Source organism: Cryptomeria japonica, chromosome 3 (assembly GCF_030272615.1).
Source record: "Cryptomeria japonica chromosome 3, Sugi_1.0, whole genome shotgun sequence".
Taxonomy (NCBI): Eukaryota; Viridiplantae; Streptophyta; class Pinopsida; order Cupressales; family Cupressaceae; genus Cryptomeria; species Cryptomeria japonica.
Window position 1 is genome coordinate 302329170 of NC_081407.1, and position 22499 is coordinate 302351668.

Genomic DNA, 22499 nt, shown 5'->3' on the forward strand with positions numbered 1-22499 from the left:
AAGTCAGCAATCCTCAGGATTGGTCACGTCCAAAGATGTCTTTCCATGCCTCTAGGTCGTGCTGATTGGATTTGTGGAAGTCACTTGTCATCAGTGCATTGGTCGGGTTTGTGTCTAGGGTTTTGTGTGACTTTCTGACATCTCCCATGTCTTCCTTCAGGGATATAGTTTATTAGGCGTCATTTTGTAAAGTAGCTCCTTAGTTAAGACTAGAGACTTGTAAAATATTCAATTATCTATACATCATATTTAGCTTTATGTTTTGGAATGAATGAAAATTGTATTTTACCTCTTCTCACCTCTATAATATTGTGTAAATTTCTTTGCCTTTATGATTGTATGAATGTTTCTATGCCTTAAATACATGAGCTGTGTAAAACCTGTGTGTAAGGGCTATCTATGAATCTTTTCTCCCCTCTTAGTACTTGTCAAACTCCTTACCTCAACTTTTGTCTTTAGGAGTTGTGAAATAGAAACTTGAGTTCTTTTAGCAACTATTATAAATTCTTTGTGTTATTGTGAGAAAAGGGAGAAACTAATCTTAATCTAGGTGCATCACCACCCCTTACCTTCCATGCATTCCTTCTTTCCCTTTTCTTTGGTAAATCAGTAGAATAGGATTAAATTGTAGGATTTATTTCTGTTGGGTTGGATCATCACCTTGCATCTAGGTTTACAAAGGAAGTTGGCATTCTCCAAGGGTTTGATCTCAATTGCAAGGTCCCACACATGGAGATCATTCTCATTGTGTCATTGGAATGTTGGGTTAGTTCCAATAAGGTGCAATTTCACGTGACAACAAGACCCATAGGGTACTTCGGGTGTCTAGGTTGAACCTTAGGTGAAACCTATATCTGAACCATTGTTTGCAATTTGGCACTTGTTTTCAAAGAGCCTAGTAACATAACCTTTCCCTTTTTTGCATCCCTAATGCACTTGCCATATCGTCTATTGAAGTAGATGGTGTGACCCTTTCTTCACAAGTAACAAACCTTAAATTTATTTATCATGCCTTCATATCTACACAAATCAAATTGGAGCAATTAATTTCTCATATCAAATGTTTTTCAATTCAATGCAAAGACCACTCCTTGGTGTTACCAGTATTGAGTAAATCAAAATCAAAGGCAAACATGTGAATGAAAAATCTCTGCATTAATTGTAGGGAGAAATCAACAAGAACAAACAATGAGATAAAGAATGTTTTGAACACTTCTTTTTTGAATGCAAATTGGTGTCTTTTTTGAACTACTTGTTTGGACTCACATATTCAATTTTTGTAGTGTTGACATGTTTTTTATGACAACGCCTAAACACAAAATAAAGTTGCCTAACGGTCACTTCACTCTCTCTTGATCAAAGTATGATTGCATGCTAAGATTGTAGGAAGTTCAGACAATCGACTCCAAGGTTCCTTTTTGCAACGGACGTGACTCAGTTGGCTAATGTGATTTGACAGTAATCCAAGTGGACTTACGCACACTCGAAGAAGATTAAACAATTTCGCAACTTCAAGGAATTTACTCATGAATGATTTATCAATGAAAGGCTCGTTTTTAGGATTTTTGGATTTAAAATATGCGGAAAGTAAATGGGAAGGGTTTAGAAATGCTATTCTAACTCTAAGAACAAGGAGACAATGATTGCTCAAGTGAAACCAAACCACACTTTGCTTCGCCGCTAGGAGACAACTACAAAAAGGCGGTGCAATCTTCAAAGGTTGTGCAAAATATTTTTAGAACACCAATGAATACCATCAACGAACAATGTCCACCCGATGAATGAAGTTAAGTTTCCATGCATAAAAGGCTTAGACTAACCTTGCAAAAATAATAACAATCAGCTACTAACAAAAGGTATGAGCACGGGTTTCACTGCAAACAATCTCATCAAATCCCATTCATCTAACAACTTGAAAGCAAATCTATTCTAAGTGAAGAGAGTGAGACCATGCAAGTCATAAAATAGCACAAGTATACAGCATCAAATTGAACAATGTATTAAGTTAACTGCTTCAATATTATCGCAACAATCTCAAAAGCAATATTTCCTCCCTTACAAATGAGGGTGGTCACCCCTTTATATAGGCTTCAAGCCTTGGCTACATGCAAAACCCTAATTAGGGTTTTCCCTCTAAAAGATTCCCCACACATGATGCAACAAGGTGGAAATCTACAATAAATACCCATTGATGCCCATGTACAATTAATTTCAGCCTATTACAAATGGTATCCAAAATGCATTAAATGCGCCACTACTCACTAAACTTGTCCAAAATGCGTTGAATATTCCTCCATGCAAAAATTGCCCCATCATGTCATAAATGCACCATCAAATCTACATGCGACGACTGCATGCAAAAGGAATCTGCCATAATTCCTTAAATGCGGCAGTTGCATGCAAAAGCTGCTCCATTAATTCAACATGCATTGACCCAGTTGCCACTTGGTCAAAATATTCCAGCAATAAGTATGCCACTATGTCACTCGGTCAAAAGGTCCTCATCCAAAAATGGACGACCATTATCGTTCATTTATGGCATATGTAATGACCTTGGCGATGACGGCCTCTAATTCTCCTACGAAGACACTTGGCACGCTCTCTATTCGAAACTCCATCAAAGCAATTTCTTCTTCACTCTTGGATATAAACTTTCCCATTTTGCTACCATTTCTCGTGTCCTCTGCATAGTGCTGGAAAAAAAAGAAACATTCTCAAAGTGAGCCTTGGAAAATGCTCCCACAAAGAAGAATTCATGCAACTGAGCCCTTAGGAAATTCACTGTCACTTCGCCTTCATTCAACCTCTTTGCAAGCAAGGCCTCAACTGCACTGATGATTTCCTCCTGAACCCACCTGATTGAGTCTTTCAAAGCTAAAGACTCCGTGGTGAATCTCTCAAAGGCCTCCCTTCTAGTTGCAGGCGTCACAAAACCATTGCAGGAAGTCATAAACTTTGTTCTCTTGGATCACCTTCTCGTCAATCAGTGTCTACTTCGGGACTTTCATCAAGGCTCTGAGTCGTGGAATGGTCAAGTCCTAATAAATGCAAACATCTTCCCATGCAACTTCCAAACGGTTCAAGAGCACAACAAGTCTAGAATGAAGGCTAGCCAAGTCTTCAATGAATTTTCCGGCTGCAGTGAAAACATCCTCCACCCATTCCCTAGAGTATTGGGCAATTTTCCTAACCTTTTCAGCTTCATCAATGGACTCCTTTGGAAGAGAAGAGGGAGGAATAAAAGATGGATACTCTTCCTTGAGTGGGTGTTTGAAACTCTTAATATATTTGCACAAGGCCCTGTTTTTGCTCTTCAGCCTCTTGCACTTTGCCTTCATCTTTTGCATCTTTTCTATCATGGCCATGGATGACCCTTCAAAGTCTTCCATCACCCGAACCATGGAAGCATGCCCTAGATCAACTTCTCTAATTAAATAGTCATCTCGCGTGATCTCATTTCTATCCTTATCAGCTGTAGGCTTAGCTATATGCAAAGTTCTATATCTAGATTTATCCCTCGTGACCCTAAAAAATTTCTGAGCAACCTTCTTTTCTGCTAGTTTTTCCATTCTCAAAATTTCCTCCAACTCCTATGCTGGATCTGCTTCGCTTTCTTGTTCTTTCCTCAATCTTTTTCTTAGGCAATTTGGAGCAGCTGTTGATTGATCCTGAATCTCCATATGTGCATGTTACTGTGAAGTTTCCTCCATTTCTCCAAGGATTGTTCCTACGAAACTATCTTGGCATGGTTCTTCTACATGGGGAGGAAGTTCTTGCCTCTGATCTCCCTGCTAAGTTGGCTTGTGTGAAGCACTAATGCTAAGAACGTCTTGTTCAAGTGTGGTATCTGGAAAATCACCCTGTGGTGGATTCAATGGATTTTCTTGTGTGAACATTTCCATCTCTCGCACGCTGAAAGAACTGGTTGGGGATTGAGTTTCTTCCACCCTTGCTCTCTTTTGCTGTGGTTCTTCTTGGTGGACTTCTTGTTGAACAACTAGCTGAATTTCTGGTTGGACATTTGGCTAGCTTTCCTTCCTTTTCCTTGTCCAAGGCTTCTTTGGAGTGCTCTTTCCTTCACTAGGTCTAGCCTTTCCTTGCTGAATTTTTCCTTCCTCAGCTTGGGCCTGTGACAATCCTTTTGTGGCCTCATTGTGGGAATTTAGATTCCCCATTAATTGGTAGCTCAGATGGACATTTCTTTCCTTCAACGCCTTGACATGCTAGTCGATCCAATGCTTGGTGAACTTTAGAATTGGTTTAGCTAAAATGTCTAGATCATCAACTTCAGGCTTTGATCAATTTGGAAGTTGGATGGGCTGGTCCTTTACTTTTTCAAATTCTGGCTGCACTACATTTGGATCCTCTTTTACTTGATTCGTCACTTGCATTATTTCATTGATTCTAATCATGTCAAGGGGTAGTCTGGAGAACATTTTCTTCCTGACCTCGAGGTCATCCTTGGCATTGGCCCACAAATCTTCCAGGTGAAATTTGTTCACAAACTTCACTCCAGCAACTTTCCTGGTTTTACAATATGGATCCTAGTAAGATTTGGATGTGTAGGGCATCAAGTGATAAAATGCCAATTCTTCTACCGCCTTTTCAGCCGCTGCTAGGTTGGGGCACAATTCTTCATAGTCACCAAGGACGAAAGGGAATTCGATGGACAACTTTCTTTTCTTTTTCTGAATTTGGTCATAGGTTGTCAATTGTCTCATAAGTTCCCACAACACCAACTTATCTGACGGATATCTTGGTAATTTGTATGGTTGGTAGGAGAATCCTTGTGTCTTGATATAAGTAAACTTCGGAAATTGCAGGAACATGGCCCCAAACTTTTGTATCAGTGCCCTGACTATTGGTGACACCCTTGTATGGAGCTCATTCTGCATCAACTTGGTTAAGTGCATGGTAAAGGTGTCATTCACCAATTTGAATGAACTAGTATTGTGTAGGTGCAGTTGGGGATAGTATTCATGGACCTTCAACTTTGCTCGTCCACATCCCATGGGCTCACTTCCTAGCAAACCATCAAAGCCACTCATCCTTGCGAGTGAATAAATCACATAAGAGTTCATGTAGAAGGATTGGGTCTTCTTATCCTTTAGATTTTTAAGCTATTCATGCACATGGTGGCTGATTAACCTAGCCCAATCTACTATTCCATTGGCATTCATGACTTCACCAATGAAGAAGAACATCCACTTCTCAAAATTGGTGGTATGCGAACACCCCATAATTCTGCTCAACATCATCAACAAGTCCACGTACTCTTGCTTGAATTCAAAAACGGTGAGTTGTTTGGGCATCTTGGAGATGTGAGGCCTTAGCTTCTACAACCAGCTCTTGTTGATGATTTTGGCACATCTATCAGAACTTGCATCATATACTGCCTTAGCTCTATCCATAGTCTTGTAAGTCATGGAATGATGTGATGGAATCCCAAAGGTTTCACCAATAGCCTTCAGAGTTAGGTTGGCCAAAAGCTTGCCATTCTTTGTTGAAATAGTCCTCTCTGGGTTGTAGTGTTTTGCGCATTCCAAGATTAATTGTGGGCATTGAATAGATGGAGGGAAATTTGCTGCTGCAACAATCCCGCTTTTAACAATCCTGGTAGCGATAGGTGATGGATTATTTCCAATTGTTCCAAACATCTTGATCCGGAAAGCAGCCAAGTTGAAAGTCACCATTTTGGATTATGGAAGGAATCCTTTCATCTCAGGCTTGATCTATGCCTATCTGGAAATAGTCGATGCCTTACTTGACTTTGCCATTCCTGCAAAACCAAAAATAAATCAACATTAAAATTATTGCTAGGAATAAAATAGATTGAAAAAGAAGAATTTCCAGCTGGACAATTCGTAATTAGGAATAAAATAAAACCTCCGAGATCAACTTTTGAAAAAAGGAATAAAAAATTCTTCAAGCCTGACTCTTGCTACTTCTCTCCAACTTTAACCTTTTCTCCAAATTCGCACATGAAAAATGAATTGCATATGCTTTCTTTAATAGAATCCTTCCACCAACTTGCCAAGTTGGCGAAAGACCAAAAAATCGGTAGTTGTTTTAATGATGCGTCATACTTTCCTCTTCAACATGCCATGCAAACGGGTTCCACCTTCGTCATTGAGTTTCAAAATGGAATTTTCCATAAATGCCTGAGTTATGCTTCATAACTTGGAATATTCTTTTCTTTTGTGTCGCCAACTCGCAAACTTTCTATTTTGAAATCTTGGAGGGATATTTGAAAGAATTACTTGAGATTTTTTATTTTTATCCACATGGCGAAAACCCTAGGAGAGACAACTTCAGGAGAGAAAATTTGATTCATGGAGAATTTTCTTGAAATTTTGAATGTGCCATGTTCAAGGGAAGCTTTTTCATCAATTTTGCACGTCCTATTTTTTAGGAATTTTCCCAAATTAGGGTTCGAAGGTCCAAGAGAGAGAAAGTTCTCTCACTAATCCAAATCTGATTTTCTTAAAAATTTGGATGAATTTTGTTGCCTGAAAATGGATTTTTCAATTTTTTTTCCATGGGGAATTTTCTTTTCAGTTCATCCCTGTTTCTTTCCTTGCCTTAGAAATTGTTTACCTTCAACTCGTCCTTGGTGTGGAATTCTCCAAGTGAAGTAAATTTGAATTTCTTGCCTTTTTCCATGGCACCCTCAGTTTGGCGCCCTCAACTAACTTTTGGCGCCACTTCTCTACAAAGGAGGAACTTTCAAAATTTTGGTTTTTCCATGGCACCTTAATTTTGGCGCCATTTCTCTGCAAAGGAGGAACTTTCAAAATTTTGGTTTTTCCATGGCACCTTGATTTTGGCGCCATATCTTCTCCTTGGGCGCAAATTTGCTAGGGTCAAGGAATTTCACCTTTGAATGACTTTTCCATGGCATCTCCTGTTTGGCGCCTAACCTCAAAACTGAGTGTTGATTCCATGCAGGAGAGGAATTTGACTTGTTTTACTTTTTCCATGACCCCCCTCATTTGGTGCTTGAGCATCTCCTTGGGCGCTGATTTGGCATCATGAAGGAATTCATGGTGTGGAGGAAAATTCCTCCACACCCTTGTTTTAGCGCCCTCTATTCTCCTTGGGCTTTATTTGGGCATGGTCAAGGAAAATTCCTCCACCACCCCTCTTTAGCACCCTTGCTCTTCCTAGAGCGCCAAACCCACTATGCCAAGGAATTCGACCATACTCGCACATTTCTGCCTTGGCAAGGATTCTTGCTCAGTTCTTCATCCATACTTAGTCAATTTCTTCATTGTTTTCCAAATTCAAGATGCCATATTTAGATTTGAAGTGATTTTGCTAGACTTAGGAGATTTTCAATACTGTCCACTTCAGCCTTGGCAAGGATTCTTGCTTAGTTCTTCATCCATACTTAGTCAATTCCTTCATTGTTTTCCAAATTCAAGATGCCATATTTAGATTTGAAGTGATTTTGCCAGACTTGGGAGATTTTCAATACTTTTCACTTCTGGATTGAGAGCTCCATACTTAGCCATTTTTTGACCAAATTGCTTGCCTTTTCCAATTTTCCGGATTTAGAAATGATCAGGAATGCTCAGTCTTTGGTGTCTACTTGTGAAGATCTTGCCAAAAATAGACTTTTTAAGAATAGAAAGTGTTTCAAAATGCTAGGATTAGGGCAAAATAGGATGCGGAGACACTTACTAAAAATGGAAACTACTAAAAACAGTACGTTTGATTTTTGGCAAAATTAGACCAATCTAGGAGGCAGTGAACATAGTTGAACTACTTGCCATTAGCAAAAACTCGCCAAGGCTTGAAAATAAAACTCGGGAAAAACTCGACCAGTACTCAGCAACTTAAAAAATTGCTTAAATTTAATTAGAAATGCATTTTTTTTGCAAATTCAATGAGAAGATGCATCCCATGAGTCAATAAATGAGAACACAAAAGAAACAAGTTGAGTCTAGATATATTTAAACGCAAAGTGAGTACAAAATCGCATCCTCATGAGGAATGTTGATGGCTAGAAGCAAAATAGTAAATAGTTTTTGTAGAACTAAAAGTAAATAAATCAATACAATTACATCTTTCTCTTCCCAACTCAAGTAAAAACTAAGGTAGAGGTAGAACTAGAGGGTCTAGTCCTAGAAATCTATTGGGGGCGTGATTGTGCCTCCTTGCTCAGTATGACTGGCTCAAGTTGTGGCTCATCCTCCATCCTAGATGCAGCTCTGTCTCTAGCTGCACCTGGCACTGGCAATGACTCCTCATCCTCCTCAATGTCATCTAGTGTGAAACCAAATCCACCTCCCTCCTCCTTTGTAGCCTACCTCTCCAAATCATTGATGTCATCCTCTATAAACAATGGAGGTTGGTCCTATGATATTCAATCACTGTAAGGATCTATATCATCCAAATCAATTGGATCAGCTGGTGCTTCCTCTACCTTCCTTATGTGCAACCGAAGATTTATATTGCACAAAGACAAGGTCATTGAGGCGTTTTTGAGCTAACTTGCTCCTCTTCTTCGTGTCTTTGGCCTCAAACAAGCTCCAATTGCACTCACAATTGGATGAACTCCAAGGTTGACATAAGATTCTGAGGGCAATTTTTTTGAGATTTGGGGTATTTCCACCCCAACTTTGCCACCAAGCATCTGCAAATTAAAATTAGGTTGAGGATAGCACCCCTCGTTGGGGTCTGAGGGTGAGAAAGAGAGTGGTAGAGAGGGAGATAGAGGAAGAGTGATAGGGAGATAGATAGGTCTAAAATTTGGGGTAGATAAAGTGAGTCAAATAGAGAGAGCGAAAGAATGTTGATAGGAGCATACTGATTACTGAAATTTGACTAAGTCTGAAAAATTAAAAGATCTTCTAAAACCTAGAATTTGCATTATAACTCCTAGAGATCTGAAACCACTCTCAAACATCCTGCCAATATATACATGAAATATAACAAATATTTCATGTATATATTTTGATGAAGAGAATGAAACTGACATGAAAAAACAAAAATAGATAATTTTTTGACATGTTTGGGCCTCTTTTTTAGTGTTGCTGAGTTTTTTTATAGAAACTTGCTGATTTTTTGTGAAAAAGTCGCCAAAAACTCGGCGAGTTTTATGGCTAGTAAAAGTTGTATTTACTCACCAGGCAAAAAAAGTAGTGCATCTATGGCAGTGAAATCCTTAAAAAATAGGAACTTTCTAAAAATAGAAAGTTGCTCAGAATTCACCCAAATTTCATGTGTAGGTTCCTTAAAGGGTCCTGATTTTGATGCAGCCTTCAATTTTTCACAAACCCTAGAGGAAGGGCCTTAAATCCAAGTTTGAAGAGCAAAACCCTAAAACAGACAAAACGAGCTCCAAACTTAGCCAAAATTGTTCAAACGAGTTGTAGACTTGATCAAACTGACCCCCAAACACTTGCAAACTCAGAGGATTGACGAGACTGCTGCGAAAACACCCAAAAACCAAAAGAGCGAGAGGGTCTAAAAAGTAGGGGGTCCCCATTTGAAATGGGGTGATGTATGATTAGGTCACAACAAGCAGTTATATTTTAAACTTCAATAGTTCGATAATTTAATTGTAATAGTTGGATTTTAAATTTTAATAGTCCATTTTAATATAGTTCAGTTTAGGTTATGGGTGGATTTTTAATTTTATATATAGTTAGGTTAAAAATTATAAATATAAAAACTACTAAATAGTTTATAAAATACTACTAACATTGTTCGATTTTAAATTTTAATAGTTTAAATGTTAATTTTATTTAGTTTTTTGGGAATAGAGTTTATATTAAAATGAAAACTATTAAAATCCAAGTTAAATTTATATTTAGTTTTTGAAATTTTTTATTTATATAACAGTTAAGTGTTCTATATCTAGTTTTTTTAATATTTATATTTTTTTATATTTATATCTCTTTAAATACATATTGGATATATAATTTGATGAAATTAATTGATATTATAATAGTTATATATAATATATTTATTTTTTATTAATATCTTTAATTTTGTTTTAATAATAAAACTATATCATCCGCCGCCACCTCAGGATCATCTACATCATCCTTGTGCTTTGGTGTGAATCCTATCCACAGTGTTCACCTTGTCATCTTCTTCTTCGAGCCGTGTGGACGACCTTGCTTATGTCTCGATGAGGAATCCTTTGTCGATCGTGAGGGTCTCATTTCATAGGGACCCCACTTGTCTAGCTCCTTTTGAATCTCTTGCCGTTCTTGAGCCATGAAGTATTCCTTTACCCCATTTATACCGATTTGTGCAGAGGCCCGATGGACCTCTTTGTTACAGTTTGCACTCCATATGAGATGGGCGCAAAGGAGGATGGAATTCACCAACATGGAGCCAAGGACCTTTAGGACATACAAAGCCCTTCTCATCCCGCGTCATCTTCATGAAACTTTCAAGACCTCCACACCATTCTTCTCTGACACAGCTGCTAACTATCCACCTCACCTTCTCTTTGTTTTCCAGCTCAAATCACCATGCCACAAACATGGAAGCAACATGGCATTGGTGTGGTATTTGTAGTGAGCACTCAGATATTCCTCCCCAAGAACAATCTTTACCTGTGTGAGAAAATCCTTATCGTCAAATTTGAATACATTTGTAAGTCTTTCATTGGAAATTTCACCCTAAAATGCCACCATGGGTCTCGCCGCTTGCAAGGAAAAGTTTGGCTCCATTCTCCAGTGACAGAGTGATTCACTGAAGTGTATCTCAATACCAGTCGCTGAAGAATGATAAATGAAGCGCCTGCTTACCTTCTTCAACTTGACATTAAGTCTTTTGGCTTGCTTCATACACCTTATGCACCCAAATTGAAGACTCCAGAATTATGAAGGATGTCTTTAATGCATTAAGTCATTCATAGGGTGGGCACTGCAAATTGTTAATAACTGTGCCATAACATAGCTCGCAGTTGGTATGGCTTAGTGAAAGAAAGCTGCCATCCTGTCCATTCAAACCAAAACAATTCTTCTCCACCATATAAGCAAAGGATTTGGAGAAGATCCCCATCATTCCGCACGCCTTTAGGAGTCTGTCACTGCATCAACTCTGACATGCAATAAATGATTAAGTTTAAACAAAATGCTTTGTTTAGAATCCGTTCAGTGACTCCAATATCAACGCCACCCACCCCTATCTCACTTCAAATCAGTCCAAAATAATGCCATTGGGGGGATAAATATCTAAACTGATATTGCCAACCTCTAAATCAAAGGCTTGGTTGGCACAAGAATTGACATCTTGATTACTCTCCCTATACACATGGGACACTTTGAAATTTCAAAAAGATGCTAGGAGATTTCTAATGCATTTTATCTCTCTATCAATTTTCCAATTCTGAGCTTTGCCTTTGATAATGGCATGTGTGATAATTTGGGAGTCCCCTTCCAGATGTAAGTTCTCCACACCAAGTCTACCAGCCAATTGAACCGCCAAAAGAGCTGCTTTAACTTCTGCTTCATTGTTGGATCCTACTTCTAGTCGTTGTTTACATTTGGCCATCACTACACCTCTTCTATCCTTCGCAACACAACCTGCACTTGACGGCCCAGGATTGCCACGAGCAGCACCATCAAAATTTACATTGATCCACCTCAAGTCTGGTGGTTGCCAATTAGTAATCCTCTCTGCCTGTTGACAAGGTTTAACCCTTTGAAACCCATTAACTGGTTCTTTTTTGAAATTTTTGTTTACATATATGTTAGCTTTCTTTATCTCACCTATTGTCAATTTCATTTGACATGCTAATAGGGACTCTCCTAGTCTTGGAGAGATTTAACAGACATTTGTCAACATGCTTGGGTAGATAAACTGAGCAATTTGTTATATAGTTCCTAATTGAGGATTCCATGAGTTAAGACCATTGTGATGTAGTGAAACACCATGAACACACCATTTCATATGGCAACCTTTGCTCTAAATCCCAAATGGTATGCACCAAAAGTTGGAAGGTTGCTTCTTGTGATGATGACTGGTGAAAGAAGAGTTAATTTAACGTCCTTTGAAAGATGTATTCAAATGAGTCAACTTTACTTCAAACACAATGGCTTGTCTTTACTAATCTTTATGGTCCAAAATTCAACAAACTAGAGGCGAAGATGGATAGAGCTACATTAACTCAATTTGACCTTATTGGATGGTGGATATGGCATGGCAAAGATATAGTAGAGTTGAGGATGTTTGTCATTTGTCTATTTTCACTAGTTGTCAATTACTTTGTTGTAGAGAGGAATTGACCCACATACAACTTCAACCACTCTATAAAAAAGAATAGGCTTTATAATGGGATTGTGATCCTAAAGATGCTACCTAGATTGATGCGGAGGAGGAACTAGAATTGGTTGGAGTTTCATTGGATGAGGGTGATAGTGACTTAGGTTTAGATTTAGATTTTGATGCAGTGTTGAAAGATGTTGAATAAGGGCAGCAGTAGCATATTTTTTATTTTTTTTTGTGATTTTGTAGTTGAAACTTGTAGCTTTTGGACATTTTGTTGTTTTTGATAATTTTAGATAAGATATATCATATGCACATTGACAATGAATTATAAAAGCAATTAACTTTTTTAATTTGATCGACTGTCATGTACTCTCAATTTTACTCTAATTTTATTTATTAAGGATTTTATAATGTATATGATGAATGCCTTTTAATGTTATCATATGAATATTTGAAATATCTCTATATTTTTATAAAAATTCCTAGTTTTTAATGGTTGCCCCATTTGCCATCCCTTGCTTTTTCCTAAAATGGCCTCCAAAAAATCTCTCTCCAAAATTCATGCCCTGGTCCCTGAGGGATTGACAAAATATAAGAAAAAAACAATAGATAGTAGGACAAATTAAAAAGCATAGAATTCTAATCATCTCGTTGCCTTTGAAATAAGATTTGCAAAATTCATGCCCTGGTCCCTGAGGGATTGACAAAATATAAGAAAAAAACAATAGATAGTAGGATAAATTAAAAAGCATAGAATTCTAATCATCTCGTTGCCTTTGAAATAAGATTTGCAAATCATCGTGTGGGCTGTATTCATTTTTCAATGTGACTTGTGGAAACTCAAATCTCCTTGTGGAATGCCTGTATAAGATAAATAGAACCCTCCAAATTGATGTCATATCCTGCAATAACCTAAATAGAACCATTTCTTTAAACACACAAGGTCTTGATGAATGTTGTTAGGTGAGTTGTCAGTTATGGGTTTCTGTATATACACATGCATCCATTGACTTTTTCTTTTGAAGCCCTGGATTTTACTTCGAATCTCTAAACACAATAATGGCAGCCCTAGTCATCGAGTTTGACAAAATCCTCCTCATATGTACCTGAAAGCAAGTTTGACAAATTTTCTCTCGTCCTCTTGAGAATGGCAAATGAATTTGTTATGGGAGAAGAGTTTGGTCCCTTGCTTTATAATTGTGTGATCAATCTCCATTAATGCCCTTTTTCATTTTTAATGATAGATCACCCTTCTCATGCCCTAAACTCAATTTTTCAATTTTTGTGTTTATTCGACTTATGTGCTTTTTCATTCTTTATACCAAAATGATGTTTTTTCTATTAGAATATTTAATTATATTTTAGTCACCTATATTTAGTTCCTTGTTTAATGCTCATTTAGCTTTTTAGTTATTTAGCATTTAAGCTTTATTTAGCATTTAGTTTTTTCTTTTTAGTTAATTAGCTTTTAAACTTTATTTAGCGTTTAGCTTTTTAGTAGTTCACTTTAAACGACTTGTTCTTAATTTAAAATGTCGTCTTGTAATCTCTATATATACGCTTGTATATTGTTGAATAGATTATCCGATTATTGAATCATTCATTTAATTTATTTTTCATGGTATCAGAGCGAGTCGATGGGATTCTTTAAAGTTTGGCATGGCTTTCTTTCTGGAATATTTTCCAAATTTTTTTTATTGTATTTATTTATAAAAAAACGATTTTGTTTTTTTGAAGGGTTTTTGAGGGTTTCGAGGGTTTTTGGTTCGTGGGCGAATTTCGTTGTACTGGGCAGCAGTTCATGTTTTTTTTAAGGTTCTGGAGATTTTTCGGGCCTGCAAAATGAAGGTTTTTTTTTTGCAGATTGAAAATTTTCCTAGGGTTTCTGCGATTTTCGATTAGGGTTTTGACCCTTCAGTTCAAGTTGAAATTTTATTCTGATTGCAAATTCTTGGTGGGTTTTTCGAGACCTCCATTGGGTCATCGTAAAAAAATTCAAGGTGCATCGTTTTTCGTGCCTCAATTTTTGAGCTGTCAGATCTGCATTCTGATTTCAGATTCTTGGTGGGTTTTTCGAGAGCTTTTTTGGGGTGGTCTCATATTTTTCTGGGTGCCTCGTTTTCTGTGCCTCAAATTTTGTGTCAGCAAATTTGCCTTGGAATTTAAAAATAGTCCGCAATTTCTACTAATTCTGTGGACGTCGGTAATTTTGGTGTTTTTTGGGCACCGTTTATGCTGTTTTAAGTTTGTAGAAATTTTTTAATTTTTGGGTTTCTTCCAAACCTTGAAATTCGCGCCTTAGAATTTGTGTCAGAATTCTCCTCCAGGGTTTCAGATTTTTTGTGTAGTTGCTTCTATTCTGATTTTTGAATCAGATTCGTCTGTCTCATGCTTTCATTAGGTTGACCTCGTTCAACCCCCATTTTTGTGATGGCATCTTTGACCAACATCATGTTGGAACACAGTCAAAGGTTCAACAACTGCCACAATACTTGGAAACAGTGCATGTTCACGATATCGGAATATCGCAATATCGTTACCTTTATAATTTAGGCCAAACCTCGTCTTACAGGTCCCAGGGTTTTCATGATTTTTTCCTAAAAAAATTGTCTGTTGGTTTTCAGATTTTTTCTACAAAAAATCATGGGAGGGTTTTCATGATTTTTTCCTCAAAAATTGTTCGCAGGGTTTATAATTTTCCCTTAAAAATTATCTCATCTGTAATCTACGATATACGCGTAAGATTTTAGTTCTCTGGGTTTTACCCTTTTTTTCCACAAAAATGATGATTTGTAACCTCAAATTTCTTGGTTTTTCTATTTTCTCCTCAAAATCGTAAATTCTCTTTTCGAAGATTCCTATTTCAGGGTTTAGAATTTTTTCCTTAAAAATTATTATCTATCATCTACAATGCTTGTGTGGGTTTTCTGATTTTTCTCCACAAAAAATCATGGGAGGTTTTTGCTTTATTTTCCTCAAAAATCAAGGAGTGTTGTTTTACCATGTGATGTCTGCTATTTTGCCACGTGAGGTTTGCTGTTTTCCCGCATGATGTCTGATGTTTTACCGCGTGATGTTTGGTGTCTTACCACGTGGTGTTTTGGGTCTTGCCATGCGAAATTTCAGGGTTTTGTTCGATTTAAGGTTTTTTATCATTTTTTCCACAAAAATGATGATTTTTATCTTCAGTTTTGGAGGGTTTGCCGATTTTCCTCAAAATCATGGTTTCAGGTTTTTGTTTGGTTACCCAACGTCAAGTTGGATGGATTTTGGTATTGTTGGTCATTAACACTTTTCAGATCTAGGGAGAGTCTTCACCGCAGTAGAGTGTTCTTTTCATTTGTGATCAAAAGACCTGCAGTGTCTTCTGTAGGGTAGTTAGTAGATAGAATGACCATTAAGGGAGGGTATTAGAATATTTAATTATATTTTAGTCACCTATATTTAGTTCCTTGTTTAATGGTCATTTAGCTTTTTAGTTAATTAGCTTTTAAGCTTTATTTAGCATTTAATTTTTTATTTTTAGTTAATTAGCTTTTAAGCTGTTTTTAGCATTTAGCTTTTCAGTAGTTCACTTTAAACGACTTGTTCTTAATTTAGAACGTCATCTTGTAATCTCTATATATACGCTTGTATATTGTTGAATAGATCATCCGATTATTGAATCATTCATTCAATTTATTTTTCATTTTCCTCCATGGCTTTTTTACATTTTCCACATTTTTGCACTTTTTAAACCTTTGGACCAAATTTCTGTTTTTTCTTCCATGATATTTTTGCATTTTGGGATTTCTGCACTTCACTTTTTTAGACCAAAATCGTGTTGTTTTCTCCTTCATGTCATTTTGGCATTCTGCACTTCTAAAACCAAAATTGTATGTTTTCTCCTCCACGTCTTTTTTGCACTCTTTCATTCTTTAGAGTAGAACTGCATTTTTTCATTTCATTCTTAGACCAAAATAATGCATTTTTCTCCTTAATGTCATTTCCACATTTTTTCTAATTTTTTTAGAGTAGTGTCAATTGTGCAAATTTTCTGATTTTTTTGACCAATTTTCAATCGAAGGTTGGCCTTTTCTAACTCTTTTAACTCTTTTTGAACCAAAATTTTTCGTAGGATAAAACAAATTATGACTTACACTAGAAAAATTTCGGATTCAACACAAGTGGGTCTAAGATGGATTGCAGTGGTTTTTGTGCAGCCATTGATAATGACACTCCAGACTTCATTAAAATAGATGAAAATAAAGAATTCACTCAAACATATTGAAAGAACGACAGATATGAGAGGGAAGAATGCCATTTATGCATGTAAATGACTTTAGAAGGGAAAAAATTGTTAAGGGTGCAGCAGTTAGTTATATATCTAAATTGTTTTTCATCAAATAATCGTAGATTCTGTTTTACGAAGTTCTATAAGGATAATGTTGTCGCAATTTCTGTGTAGATATTGTTGTTTTTTAAGGTTTATTCAACTATGTCAAACTGTTGAGCGCTGGTTTATGTGTGAATAAATGTCTGCAGGCAAGTGACCAAGGAAAACGACCAGTGAAGGAGATGATGTTTGCAGCTGTTCAATGCTCTTGCTGTATATGTATTTTATTTTTGGTGGTGCACATCTGAGATTTTTATTTAGCAGTCGTCTTAGAGAATTTTTTGGTCTCTTTTCTTGACAATTGACCTAGTTTTTACAATGTTTTAAAATTTCGATTTCTGAACGAGCAAATTTTGTAGAAGAATGCAGTCAAGGTTTTTTGTATCACGGACATATATTATTATATTCACCAATTTTGCAAGTATTTTCAGTAAATTGTAGCTTTTCATTAGCTAATGATATTTCTGATGCTTTAAAATGCAAAACCCAGTTAAGCTAATGATATTTCTAATGCTTTAAAATGCAGAACCCAGTTAAGCGCGTGCTCATTAAATTTCATTCCATCACTTGAAAAGTTATTTGCTGTTTTGTCCCGTGCAAGTTTTCAGGCTTGGATTTTTTTATAGAATAGGAGACATTCCTTCAGATTTAATTCTTTTTTTTATATAAAACCCAATTTGACAGCTACAATTGATAATTTCAAATATGCTTCTGGATTCAGCTGTAGAAGTTTTAGCATCAATGTTTCAAATCACTCAGGATGAGAGAGTTGTGGGAGAAGAAAATTATATTGATAATTATATTCTAATTAAGAAGTGTACCATTTTGTGTTAACTGATCAATTGATTTCAGTAATAATGTTTAATAGATTTCTTTAGTAGATTCTTTTTTACAACTATTCATCTAGTAACTTAAACTCTATAATAATTCTTCAAATTCCTTTCATTTGTTTAAATTATTCAAACTATTATTAATTGATTTATTATAAAATAATTTTATTAAATATTAACGAATATAATTGTGAACTTAAATTCAAGTGACTCTTTTTAATGATCTAACACAAGCATTAGAGCATTTCTCCTATATAATCAAGAGAACAAAAGCTCTATAACCATAAGAGTGTGATAAGCACACACTTTTATAAATTAAATCAACTGAATTTTTATTTTTTCATAATAAGAATTATATCAATGCATAGTTCTAGTTGTACCCTCAATGTTATAAAGTATAAATAGAAATTAAAATATTTTAAGAAAGTTATTAAATATTTTAATTAAATTTAAATCAAAATTAATTTAGTTAGTTAAAAAGGGTGTAAACATTTTTTAAGATTGTTTGTATTTAACCAAAATTTAATGATCCTTTTAATTACAAAAAAGGAATTATAAGAAGAAAATTCATATTGAGTTTTCTTTTATAAATCGATATGAACACATTTTGGACTTTGTGGAAAAAATATATTTTCGTTAAAATATGAAAATTACATTTGACTTGATGCCCAAACCAATAGTTTTGAAGACAAATAACTTAAACACCAAATAATCTAAATGGAGATAATATTTGAAAATCCTCATCTTAAAAATCAAATAATGGAATACTTTGGAAATGTATTTGTATTGATTCAAAGTTTAAAGGATAAAACATTAAGAAAATGCATGTATGTGACAATTTTGTAAGACGCAAGCAAGTAAACAACTTGAAATATAATAAGTTAGATATGAGACCAAATATGGTACATCTATGTTGTTGACAAAGTAGCTTATACACTTTTTTTTATGTTAGGATTAAGGTGCTAACTACTTTGTAAGTCTTGTGACATGGTTTTAATATTCTTGGAAAATGTTCTAAGTCACTTAGGATGTATTGGGAAAATGTTTTATAATTTTTATTTTTACTATTTTTTGTAAAAAAATTATGAGGGGTCATGGGTTCCACTAGTTGTGGCAAAGGTGGGTTGTGGACACAAATGTTTAATATTAGTTTTCTCTCATCTGGATGCCTAGAATGGGATAATTGATGACATAGGAAGTGAACAAATGAGTGACCTTTGGGCTTCTCCAAGAGGGGGCTTGGAAGAGGCAACATGTCTCTTGGTATTATGTCATTTATTACATTTAACATAATGTTTGTCTTCCAAGATTAGGTGCCTAAGTTTGAGGAAAAATATTGGAGCCAAAATTAAGTGCTTTTGATTTTCATGGAGGCAAACTAAGGGTTGTGGTCATTTGGAATGATTAACCTTAATTGGATGCCTTGTTTGGTTGTTTTGGAGCTCTTACCATTCTATAAATTCAACTATTTGGATGTAGAAAGTATGAGGAATAGCTGAATGTTGAGTTTAATTTTCAAGAACAAGGACAAGTGAGAGGCATAAGGATGTTCATGGGACGTGTTACTATGTTGGAGGCACAAAGGAGAATGGAAGTGAATGTATTGTAATCACATTTATTGTTGATAATGCATATTTGATCTCTCTTTTTCGTGTAAATTTTTTTCATAAGGGTTTTTAAAAGTAAATTTTGTGTTATGTGGTGTTTTTATGTGTTGATTTGTGCCTCATTGTTGTTGTCTTATGGTGATTATATTCTTTATTTATTGTTGTTATAAGTTCACATAAGATAGAATTATTAAGAATGATATGTAGACTGGTGTTTTTTAGCATCATTGAAAAGATGTATGGTTTCCCACATTAAGATAACTTAATTTTTAGATTTGCATATAAGTTCCAAATTTTTATGTTGTAGTTGTCCAAGTCTTGTATTTCATCATTTAATTGGTTTATTCGATAGAGATTAATCTTCACAATCTTTGGTATTGAACCTATTTATTTTCCAACATTTTATTATGCATTATTATATTAAGCATTTTTAACAAATTTTTTTAAAACATTCAACAATTTTATTTTTCACCACTCGAGAATAATCATCTACTTGTTAGGTTTGATGCGGTACCTCTATTCGTCAAATTCATCATCATCATTTTGTAAACTTAACAACACTATTATTGTGATCTGTTTGAAATTGTGTCTTGAATTCACCTTTAACATCAAAATAAAATATCTTTACCCAAGTTCCTCTTGTTAGGAATTAGGTGTTGTACACCTTGCCTAATGTTTATAATGTATTATTTATTATGTGTGTGGTGCACCTAGAGCAACCTAGATGGACATGTATCACTAGCAGATGACATTCTTGTGGTCACTTTATGTGTTGTATTGTAACATTGAGATTTATATTTAATGTGGGCTTCACATTGACACATAATATTGTATTTATTTAATATTGGGGAAAGTAATTTAATAAAGTGAAAACTTAGTACCCAATAATAAATGTGGGGTCAATGGTTTGTAATTCCATGGTATTAATCACATGGATTTATGTAATTCCACTTGGTGGTTTTGTGGGAGCGTGTTTCTATAAAAGCAACCACAAGGGTAGTTGTTTATGTTGGCATTTTGAGTTTGTTGGTATTTTGCATAGAGATTGCATTAATGATATGTTGTCATTGATGTCAATTGAATCGGCAATGGTATTCATGTTATTGGTGATATTGTTGTTTTTGATATTGGCTAATAACTGGTAAGAAGAGCTTTGTGGAAGATGTTGTAAACCTGTATGTAAAGTTTGTGAGTTGAACCGGTGAACCGGTGTAAAGGGCTAAACCTTTCTATGTAATGTAACTGGTAAATCCTATCAACTGTTAAACCCTAACCGATCAAGTTTGATGGGTTATTATCAGATAAGCGGCAATGATGGAGACACGTGTGATCATCGAATGAGGATATGTTCAAATTGTTTTGGCGCATTTGTTTTTTGTCTAGGGAAGGATCAAAGTGGATTGCATCTAATGCACAACACGTGATGAGTTACAAAGTTCGATGAAGCGGTGATCATGGAGCGGTTGGAATTTTCTTGATGAATGTGAAGAGATTGTTATGGTTTCTAATGGTCAAGATTGTATTGACTTGTTTGTAATCTCGATGATGAGAATTAGGTTTTTGCTGTGTTACCGACCTAATTGATTTCTATTTAAGGTCGATGAAGTTGTTTGTAAAAGTTGTTGGCAAGATTGATAGAAACCTATTGAGTGTGTAGTTGCCTAACCAGTGAATGGATCTGCACTTTGAGTGAAGGCAGAGTGAAGCTTAGAAGGATCTAATCAAGCAAATGTAGTGCTACTCAGAGAAATCAAGAAAACTTGTTGTTTTCTAACAATTACAGCAGAAGTGAAATCCCTTAACCAGGTAAGCTCTAACAAGCTTGGTTACTCATTAAATCCTCTAACAAGGTGGTCCATTAGCTTGGATTCTTAAATCCTCCAACGAAGTTACTTCTAACAGGGTATTGTGCTTTTCATCAAGGTATATTTGTAAATCCCTTAACTGGGTGATTCCTAACCAGAATTAGTTCATAACAAGACTTATTGTAAAGCTTTAACAGGCTTGGCTCCTAACAGGGCGAACTTCAGAAGAGTTCAGATAGCTATCCTTGTGAGTTTCATTTCACCGTAGTTTTTACTTATTTGGGTTTTCCACGTATAAACATTTGTGTCAAGTGGTGAATGCTTTTGTGGTTGTGATCTTATTTGTTGATTTGGTTAACTTCTGATAAGGCATGTTAAGTAGAAGCATTTAGAGTTGAATATGTTGAGTTATGATTAAGCATTGTTGATGTTTACAAGATTGAAGTTGTTTACTGTTAAAGTTGTCATAACAGTTAAACCGGTTGATGTCAAGTATTCTTATGAATATTGATCTTGATTGAGATATGTTTACTTTGTTTGACTAAGTTTGAGTTTGGGAACTTTGTATCAGTTTTTCAATATACTGATTACGCCCCCCCCCCCCCCCCCCCTCAGTATTCTACCATATACTTACTCTTTCATCATACCATCAGTTTAAGGTTGGCTAATTTGGCCAAGTGGTTGAGAGCATTTTTAATAACATTTGTGAGAATTTGAAGCATGACAATGGATGTGTGGTTACATGCTTATTCACATGGAGTGCTTGTGATTTAGAGTTATTCATTGTAGTGTTGCATTGTTAAATAAGACATGGTGGATGAATGCTTTTGGAGGTTGGGGTTTTCCCTCATGAGTGTTTTCCCAAGGTATATTTTCTGTTAACTTTGATGAGTATGTGGTCTATTTTTTTACATATGGATTTTGAGTACTTATTTTCATAGTTTTCTCTTATGGGTTGTGTGAAAGTTGTCATTGTATTACTGCATATTTTCCAACATTTGGTATCAAAGCTATGGTTGTGGTTGTACAACCCTCGGTTGAGAAAATCTCATGTTAAAGTTAAAGCTATGGCTTACATGATAGAATGAAGATATGGAAAAATATGAGGATTTTGTGCATGTTTCTTTGCAGGTTTGAGATTTCGGGGATGCAAATTTGTGGGCATTTTTTTTGTAGATCTAGGTTTATGAAAACTTTTTTGGAAAAGAGTTTCTTTTAGATATGCATTGTGAGGGTTTTGGGGGGTGAGGGAGAGGAGATTTCATAAATGACCCCCTTGGACAAAATCGACATTACAATTGGATTCAGAAGACCTAGGAGACAAATTTTGGCTTAAAATTCGACCCATTTAGCATCTGTTGAAAAAATGACAAGAAAAATAGGTTGTATGACCATACGACTTGGCATTGTGCAGAGGATGTCAAAAAAAAAAATTTAAAATCTTGCATTATTTTTCCCTTTTACCTTTTATAAAGTTAGATTAAAAAATAATTAAAAAAAAGTTAAGTGGGTTGTGGGGATCAAGAGACCTCCCTACACCAAGTCCTCGCTAGTACATTGCCAAGGTACCTTGTAGTAGTGTTGACAACAATACCCAGAGGGGCACATTGGTGATGGGCCCTGCGGGTCGACCACCCCCAACTATGGT

The 22499-nt window shown here is 35.6% G+C and overlaps 1 protein-coding gene across 16 annotated transcripts in view; it reads left to right on the forward strand.

The window, feature by feature from the left end:
• LOC131034292 (nucleolin 2) overlaps positions 1 to 17044 on the forward strand; it is a 158855-nt gene extending 141811 nt beyond the window's left edge. For all 16 annotated transcript variants that reach the window (XM_059218251.1, XM_059218241.1, XM_059218245.1 and 13 more), the window contains one exon: positions 16759 to 17044. In XM_059218251.1, coding sequence (XP_059074234.1) covers positions 16759 to 16786 — 28 coding nt within the window. In that variant the 3' untranslated portion in view covers positions 16787 to 17044. The remainder of the gene's footprint in view (positions 1 to 16758) is intronic.
• The last annotated feature ends 5455 nt before the right edge of the window (positions 17045 to 22499 follow it).